Genomic DNA, 9,422 nt, shown 5'->3' on the forward strand with positions numbered 1-9,422 from the left:
CCTCATGCCTTCTACTTCACAGAGGGTGTGTGTGTGTGTGTGTGTGTGTGTGTGTGTAGTTATAGGTCAACATTCTGTGTTCCCCAGGAGCTGTCCATTTTTGGTACTTGGGACTCACTAGTTAGGCTAGGCTAAGCTGGCTGGACACAGTCAGCCCCAGAGATACTTTGTCCCTAGACCCGGGACTCTAAGCATGCACAGCCACAGCCAGCTATCCATTTACATGGGTGCTGAGGCTCTAACTTGGGACCTCATGTTTGCATAGCAAGCATTCCACTGGCTGGCTTCTCTATCCAGCTCTTCACAGGAATTCTGAGAAACAGATGACATCATGTAGCAAAGTGTTCAGTGTTAGCTCCAAGTACCTTTCTGTTTAGTTTCCATAAATATCAAACAGGTTGATGATATTCATGAGGCCCCAAGTCCAGAAAGTCCATAACACTAATTATAGGCAGTTCTGGTGACTGGTTTATTCCTATAAACACATGTTTCTACAGTACAGTTCAGATGATAAATAGAGGCACACAGCTATAATTTCCACCACAGTCTGCTGTTGAGAGAGATTTGAGGACGGGGCCTGGGGCTGGGGCTGGGGCTGGGACCTAGGCTAACTGGAGACCTTGTGGTGATTTTGGCAGGAAGATCTGTCCCAGGCCCAAGGGCCAAGACTCTTGCTTCCAGAGTCACAAGTCAAATGGAGGAGCCCATGCTAGACAGTTCACACTAGAACGGATCTAAGTCTTCGAATACCCAAGGGACAGTGAGTCTGATCCAATGGTACACTGGGAAGGAACTCTCAGTGCAGGCTTCCCTGGGATTCCAGGTCATTCCATAGAAGGCCTGGATAGGTCTGCCCTTTGCCCTGGAGTGAGTAATGAACGCAGGTCCTAGGTTACTTTTACACTAGTGTCTTACTTGGCTATTCTAGAAAGGGATCCTGTCTGACGTCTAACAGAAGAGAGAGGCACAGACAGGGATTGGGATGTCTGCTGTAACTCGAGTAAGGAAGACTGAGGTAAAGCTGAGGGAGAAGAAAGCCACACTCTTACACTGAGGAGGGATGAGAAGACAGACATCAGTCTGGAGCCAGGCCTCCAAATGCAGTGAGTGAGTAGGTAACACCCAGAAGAGCTCTGGCCTGGACTTCACAGGGCTGCTGTGGTCTAAGTCACCCCTGCCTTCCTGATTTCTCAAACGGTAGCACACAGGGCTGGTCCTGAGTCGAGACTCAGATTATCTGCCATCAGGATGGGGATGAAGAGATTCTCTACGGTCTGACAGCAGATAGAGAGAAGGCCGCAGCACTGGATAACCCAAGGTCTTGGAAATAACAGGGAGAGAGGGTAGGCCCTATTCTTGAGCACATCAGGGCCAGGGAAGGACATAACTGCCACAGGGTCAGTTGTCGTGGGGCCAAAATCCTCCACGGTTTTCTGCGACTGAACTCCAGAACGGCAGGTGACAAAGCACCCTGCCGGCCATTCACGGTCATTCTCATCTCATATCCGGTTCATTTGTTCACCTTGCGCGCACATATACAAGGGACACCACTGTTTTGCAGATACTTTCCAGCTGCCCCCAAAGCTCTGTCAGGCAGTGAGGTTCCTGGCTGACTTGGAGGCGCTCTGAGCCCGCTGAACCACGGCGGAACACTTCTCACGCCTCAGCAGTTTGTTGTTCTCAAACAGACCTTCATTGCGGGGTATTCCATGAGAACCATCCGGGAAAGTCAGCAAGCCTGTGAGGGGGACAGAGAGAGGAAGAAGGCACCAATGTTTCGGGTCAGCTTGATGTGTAGAGGCTGAAGAAGAGGAAAAGGTTAGGGGTGTGGGCACTGCCGATTGCTGGAGGGAGCCATGGAAGAATGAAGATAAAGGAGGAGTCCATCCATGTTATATTTACCTAAGTTACCATTCTACTGAATGAAACTTACCAAAACCATCAACTCTGCCATTTTTAAATTCCCCTTCAAAGGTCATGTTGTCATATCGAATGAAGACTCCGACGCCATTGAACTTGCCCTGGGAAAACTCCCCCTCATACCTGCAGAGACACCGAGATGTTAGTTAGCCTTCAGTGGGTAGGTTAGCTGTGCGCAGTAACTGAGGCAAGCAGTTGCCAATGTGTCTGTTAGTCAAGGTATAGACCGAAGCCCATCTCTACCAGTGCCACCGAGACCATTCCCCAGTAGCAGAGAAGGGTCAGAGGCTATATATGTGAGGTCTTAATGCCAGAAAAGGAATTCTCTGTGTAACACCAGCCCCGGCTGTCCCAGAACTCACTATGTAGACCAGGCTGGCATCAACTCACAGAGGTTTGCCTGCCTTTTCCTCCCGAGTGCTGGGATTAAAGGACATGTACTCCCATGCCCGGCCAAGGAAAGGGAATCAGAGTAGAAGGTCACTCACCTTCTTGACATTTTCAATTTCACGTCTATTTAATTTGATATATTTCTTTTATTTAGGGACAGAGTCTTGCTATGTAGCTCAGGTTGGCCTCACATTCAGATAACTCTCACCTCTCCCTCCCCAGTGCTGGGATTACAGACATTCACCACCGTGCCTGGCTCTTACATCTATCTTAAAGTAATAAAGTCAGGCAAGATGGCCTAGTAGACAAAAGAAACTTGTCTCCATGCTTGATGACTGAGTTAAATCCTGGGAATCCTCATGGTGGAAGGTGAGAACTGACTCCTCTTACCTTCACAAGCATGCGGTGCACCCTCCACAAATAACACATAGAAATAAATAAAAATTTAAAAAGCAAAGTAATCAATAAAAGAACTGTTCATCCTTTTTCTGTTTTCTTTAGGGCCTGGGCAAGCTCGGGGTTGAAGAGACAACCATCAGTGTCCATATTTGTATTAGTCTTGCTAGTTCAAAGATGGAGAGAGGAACAACTTAATACTTACCGTGAGCCATCTGAGAAGGTCAATACTCCAAAGCCATTAAAAAGCCCATTCTCAAAGTGGCCCAGATAGGTGCCACCATCTGCAAACATCAGTTGACCAAAACCATGTCTCCGGCCTGAGCAAAGAGAAGGACAGGTACCAGGTTGGAATGGGGAAGCTTCAGGGTCCCTTTTCACTGGCTTAGCAGCCCACACTTTCTCACAACCTTACCCCCAAAAAGCTGCCCTTTGCCCCTGTGAGTATGGAAAGGCCTGTCTCCTTGGGGCAGTTTCATTGCTTGCTAGGACTGAACACTGAGGGACTCCAAACTGAACCCTTAAGGTGCTTGTGGTGTGGTTTCAGCATAGTTCATAGCTCCAAAGCACTCTGCTATTCCTAAGAATAGATTACTTCCACCTACAAAAAGCTGTTGTAGGGAACTCAGGGCAAGGAATGACATTTGTTTTTGAGGGTCTTCACTAACTTCCAGATCTTCCTTAACTTCTGAAGATTCACCACAATGTTTCGGTGAATCCTCAACTCTCTAAACTGTACCCAAAAGAATTTATTTGGCTCTTTTGGGCACATTCACATCTAAGACAACAGACTGTGTCAAAGCACTATACATCTAGAAGTGGGAAGATTGCATTCGTTTCTAGTTCCTTCATTAAGCCCTGACATTGGAGCTTAGTTGATGAAGCTGGCTGGCCCAAGGGCTTCTTCTCACCCTCTTTCCACTCGCCACGGTATTCCTCCCCACTGGAGTAGGTAAAGGAACCTTTCGTCAGGGTCATGGTGGCAGCTTACACAAGAAGAGGATGACAACTATAAGAAACAGAGAAAGCAGTGTCACGGGATGGCTAGAGGCCTAGAGGCTGTGCTCCAGCAAGTGTGCATCTACCTCAAGCGTGATCCTACCTCAGGTCATTTAAAACGCCCTCCTCACCACCCACCTCCACGTTTGCAGAAGCACCCTTACCCATACTTGGCTCAGAAGTTCTCAGCCAGTTCCTGTTTCCTGTGATGGAAATGAAAGCTAAATCCACAAATATTTACTTCACATGTACTATGCACTCAGTGGATGTATAAACAGAGTCCCCTCAATGAAGTTATAATATGGTTGGGAGGTTCAGCAGGTGAAACATCATGCTATACCAGAGACAAGGTAATTCTGTGTTAAGTACAGGGGTGAGCAGCCCCTCAGCACAGCCATGGTGGATGCCTGTAGTCTCGGTAGAGGCAAGAGGATTCATGCATTCACAGTCATCCTCAGCTACACGAAACTGCCTCAAAATAAATAAATAGGAAAAAGAACAAAACAAAAGCAAGCAGCAAAGAGAGTAAAAGAGTAACCAAAACCCAAGTTATCCAGGGGAAAAACACGGAGCTGGTCCGCCCAGATAAGACAGCTTGTTTAGAGGTGATAGATACTCTACATGAGAGACCTTGAGATGTTAAAGAACCACACAGATGCTATGCAAACTCCTTCATATTATAGACGAGGAAACACAAGCTCAAAGTGGTTAAGAAGGTTTTTGGGTTTGTTTGTTTGTTTGTTTTCTGGTGGTGCTGGCAAGATGGCTCAGTGGTTAAGCACACTTGCTGCTCTTGCAGAAGACCCAGGTTTCATTGCCAGCTTCATGCCATGTTTCACAGCCATGTAAACTTCAGTTCCAGGGGATCCAAAACCACCTTCTGACTTCTGTAGGTACCAAGTAAGCACACAGTTCACATACATAGCCACAGGCAAATGGCTGTACACAGAAAGTTACAAAAACAAAACCCTAAAAATTACTCATAATACAAATGTTGTTGGTAGCTGAGTAAGGGGTAGGCACACAGCCCTCCCTGACTATGCTGGCCTGCCTTCCTTCAGGCTGAGCCTCTGGTCTAGGTCAGACGTGTTCATGGTGTTCTCTGAAAACTGGGCGGACTGTAGCAGCTAAGTTAGGGAAAGGAAGAGTCTGTGGCGGGGTGGGGGCGTGTGAACAAGGATTGGAATTGGGTGAATGCAATGGTCGAAATAAATGACTGTGACGCAGGAGGGGTTGGAGCAGCCCAGTCCCGTCAGAGAAGTTTTTGAGGAAAAGATAGCCTCCTACCAAGAGGCAGAATTGCCTTCGTCTGGTTTGGCTATGTGCATTACTTAGTTAATGGAGTCTTAGCAAAGGTGATGAGATAGATATTTAAACACAGAGATTTGAGAAGCACCGGGCTAGCCTCTATGCTGAACTTGGACCTGCTCTGTTTCCAGTGCAGGAGTCTAGACTGATCTAGATGAGGGGAGATTATGTGGAGTCATTGTCCCAGCTGACCACAGAAACCTGAACTCAGCAAGACACAGAAGGCGCTGGCCTCCGAGCCAGGGCCCCACGCTAATGGTTCATGGTTTCATTGGGCAAAGAAATAACAGTTGTTTCTGGCCACTGTGTCTTAGAGGTGTGTATAATCACCCAGTAAGAACTGATATTTTCTTATGGGTGGATGTGGTGGGGTAATCTACAACGAGAGCAGAAGATATACTAAGTATATATCATAGAGATGAAAGTCATACCAATAGCACTGGGGACTAGTGGGTGGTAAAAGAATTTTATACTCAAGGATACCCCCCCATAAGAAGGGAGATAGACACTTAAGATGCCCTTAAGTACCATCAGAGACAAACAGAATCAATAAACAATAGAAGTATTTTTTCAATTTTCTAGATCTTTTTATTCACCCCTTTGTCTTTTTTATATTTAAGCATTACAGTGTTTTCTCAAATGATAAAATGCAGATTCATAGGCCTGACCTCAAACCCATTGAGTCCAATTCTGTGCAGCTAGAACTTGGGAACCTATAGTTTGAACAAGTACATCATTAGATCCCATTTGCCGACTATGACTGTACCATAGGGAGACGCTGAAAGTTACAACTAAAGATCGCCACGATGAATAATTAACTGGAAGTTTCACTCGCAGGCACCTGCCCAATGCTAACAGGACAAGTGCAGCTTTTCTTCAGAGAACGGAGACTGTACTGTCTGGTGCACGGAACTGGGGAGGATCCTTAAATACTTGTGGGCCTGGTGCCAGTCAACAGCTTTCTTTCCTTCAAGCCACACAGAAACTGAAACTCTTATCATCAGCCCAGCATCAGAGCAGGCTTGGGCTGAGGTCAGTGAGGCTTCACAACAAATGCAACATTAATGAGAGGAAGATAAGAAGTTTTCCATAAGAATTTCAAGAGAAAACTCTTTGCAGTGGAGTTAAGGTATTTGGAGAGCTACAGGACATCTTTAGCTTTTCAAAGTCACATGATGATACAAATTGCAAGCGTGCTGTTCATGGAGTTACACGTCTTTAATCCTAGCACTCTGGAGGCACAGGCCGGCAGATGTCTTTGAGTTCCAGGCCAGTCAGGGTTATGTGTGAGACCTTATCTCAAAAAACAAAATAAAAGCTGGGCAGTGGTGGCGCACGCCTTTAATCCCAGCACTTGGGAGGCGGATTTCTGAGTTCAAGGTCAGCCTGGTCTACAGAGTGAGTTCCAGGACAGCCAGGGCTACACAGAGAAACCCTGTCTCGAAAAACAAAAACAAAAGAAAACAAACAAACAAAAAACAAAATAAAAAAACCCAACTTGCTACAAAACTCTTTAAAACACACCCACCTGAATCTGCAGAGCTGTGTGTATGTATATGAGTGCGTATGTATATTTATATGGGTGTATATGCATATAAGTGTAATATGAATGCATATGTGTATGACTGTTTGTATGCATATCAGTGTGTGTATATGTATATCAGTGTGTGTATGCATATGAATGTTTATATGTGTGTGTATATGAGTATGTGTATGTATATATGATTGTATGTATGTCTATGAGTGTGTATGTCTGTGGGTGTATATGTATATGAGTGTGTGTATGTGTAATGAGTATGTGTGTATGCGTGCGTGCATATGAGCGTATATGTATGTATATTTGATGTTCTGAGGTAGGGTCTCTCTATGAAGTCCTGGCTAGCCTTGAGCTTACTGTGTAGACCAGGCTGGCCTTGCATTCACAAAGATCCTTCTGTCTCTGCTTCCTGAGTACTGAGTTTATGGCATGCACCACCCTTCTTGTCTGAAGAACCGTGTATCTCTGACTAAATTTTATAACTGTACTGTCATGATGGAGTCTGTCAGTAGACTTAGAAGACAGTATGAAAGGGAATTTTCTTTAAATGTTTGCCAGTGGTTAACTAATTTTGCTTTCCTCAAACGTTGGTGGGTCACTGCAGTGAGAGCTAAGAGGTGAGTACACAGGGCGTCCAGGACGATGCTTTTGTACCTGTTTACTGTCATGGAAGCTACTTACAACTTCCAGGGTTGCATCGCACTGTGGTCCACAGGGACCAGGGAGGAAACAAGGAGGTATTTGAGGACTCCCTATGGACAAAGTGCTAGTCATGCTCCTCAGTATAAAGCTATCTTTTTTTTTTTTTTTGTTATGCTGTCAGCTCTTGAGCCAATATCTTAAATATTAGAAGGAAGTTGATGAAATTTGAATATTTTTTAAATTTTTAAAAAGGATTTGTCTATCTGTCTGTCTGTCTATTTAATGTATCAGTGCTCTACCTGAATGTTTGCCTGCATGCTGGAAGAGGGTCCCATTACAGATGATTGTGAGCCACCATGTGGTTGCTGAGAATTGAACTCAGGACCTCTGGAAGAGCAGCCAGTCCTCTTAACTGCTGAGCCATCTCTCTAGTCCATGAAATTCTTTTTTTTTTTAATTGCTTAGTAGGGTAGACTACATTTTCTAAAGATGCTTGCAATGTCTCCCTAAATGTGATCAGACTTGGACTGCTTCAAACACAGCGCCACGGAAGTGATGCTTCATCGCTCGCGTGCAACAGACACAGCATCATGAACGTTCACTCTGCTCGTTACTAGGCCCATAGCTTGAGACCTGAGCCACAACCTAAGAACACCTGGCCAGAGCCCGCGAAATGGTTCAGCAGGTAAACAAACCTGTCCCCAAGACTGACAACCTGAGCTTGATCCCTGGACCCACACGCTGGGAGGAGGGAACCCACTCCAGCAAGCTGCCCTTTGACTTCCACAAAGCATACCACGGCACGTAAACATACATACACAGAAATAAAAAAATATGGAAATAAAAATGTTATTCTAAAATAAAATATATTATCTGCAGGCTCCCAAGTGATGAGGAAGCCAGGTACAGGACATGTGCTGTGACTCCAGTTGGCATTCCAATTTTGGTGGGGGGATGGACAGGCTTAAGGTTTAAGACAGAGTTTCTCTGTGTAGCCCTGGCTGTTCTGGAACTCGCTTTATAGATCAGGCTGGCCTCAAACTCACAGAGATCTGCCTGCCTCTGCCTCTGCCTCCCAAGGTATGCACCACCGCCACCGTGTGCCACCGCCACCATGTGCCACCGCCGCCCTGCTTTCCCACTTGTCAATCATCTTAGCTTAGACAGGACCAGGCACTAGTGAAGAAGCTGTCAAATGGTTCTACTGAATAAATAGAAGCTATCTCCATGATTTCAGGTCTAGATTCCTGGCCCATAGCATCTGGGTGTATTGTGGGGTAGCTCTAAGCTGCTAAGTGTTGGGTTAATTCATAGTTTGGTGATAATAAGCAAAATACCATCTGCCAACCTACCCCTGACACTATTCCGTGCTGGTTTTCAAGAGTATATATTACAAATTTCTATTCCTTTTTGATCTAGAAAGATACAGTCAACCGGGCAGTGGTGGCACACGCCTTTAGTCCCAGCACTTGGGAGGCAGAGGCAAGTGGATTTCTGAGTTCGAGGCCAGCCTGGTCTACAGAGTGAGTTCCAGGACAGACAGCCAGGACTACACAGAGAAACCCTGTCTCGAAAAACCATTAAAAAAAAAGAAAGGAAGGAAGGAAGGAAGGAAGGAAGGAAGGAAGGAAGGAAGGAAAGTACAGTAAATTCACAAGTGGTTTGTCAAAACCATCTCCAGTCTCAAGACTCAAATCAGAAGTGCTAATTAAAAGGAACATATATAGAATTCATGGGTCTCAGGCTAAGACTGAATACATTTAGCTAGGAGCTGCAACATATATCCAAACAGCTGATATTGTCCCTACCTGGGATTGTGTTTACATTTTAACTAATGAGTCTTGTAACTATCGGTGATAATTAAGAGTCAGCTCCACAGCCATGAGGCCAACACGGAATTTAATGTACTGTAGTTACTGAGACAAATACAGTTTAATAACGTGTATCCAGTACTGATGCAGATGGAAAAGCTGAACACTTTAGTAAGAGACATAGATCCATGTCTACAATCCTTGCTTGTATAATCCTGTTGAAGAAAATAGATGGCTTAGGCTTTAGATCTATAGACAGAATCCAGTCACAAACCAAGACGAGTCACAGTCCCACAGAGGCCTACCCTGTCTGTACTCATGACAGACAAGCTGCAAAAGATCAAAACATAACCTAAAGTCACTATTTTGTCTCTGTAACCCACCGTCCTAGTACTGTAACCCACCGTCCTAGTACTGTA

General features: G+C 45.3%; 1 protein-coding gene across 2 annotated transcripts in view; it reads right to left on the minus strand.

Moving 5' to 3' along the window:
- Positions 1-546: 546 nt before the first annotated feature.
- The window catches only part of Morn4 (MORN repeat containing 4), a 10,543-nt gene continuing 1,667 nt past the window's right edge, over positions 547-9,422 (minus strand). For both annotated transcript variants that reach the window (XM_028775815.1, XM_028775818.1), the window contains exons 2-5: positions 3,618-3,715; positions 2,912-3,026; positions 1,934-2,043; positions 547-1,738 (exon numbers count right to left, since the gene is read on the minus strand). In XM_028775815.1, the coding sequence (XP_028631648.1) occupies positions 1,590-1,738; positions 1,934-2,043; positions 2,912-3,026; positions 3,618-3,684 (441 nt within the window). In that variant the 5' untranslated portion in view covers positions 3,685-3,715 and the 3' untranslated portion in view covers positions 547-1,589. The remainder of the gene's footprint in view (positions 1,739-1,933; positions 2,044-2,911; positions 3,027-3,617; positions 3,716-9,422) is intronic.

Source organism: Grammomys surdaster, unplaced genomic scaffold (assembly GCF_004785775.1).
Source record: "Grammomys surdaster isolate TR1022 unplaced genomic scaffold, NIH_TR_1.0 66, whole genome shotgun sequence".
NCBI lineage: Eukaryota > Metazoa > Chordata > Mammalia > Rodentia > Muridae > Grammomys > Grammomys surdaster.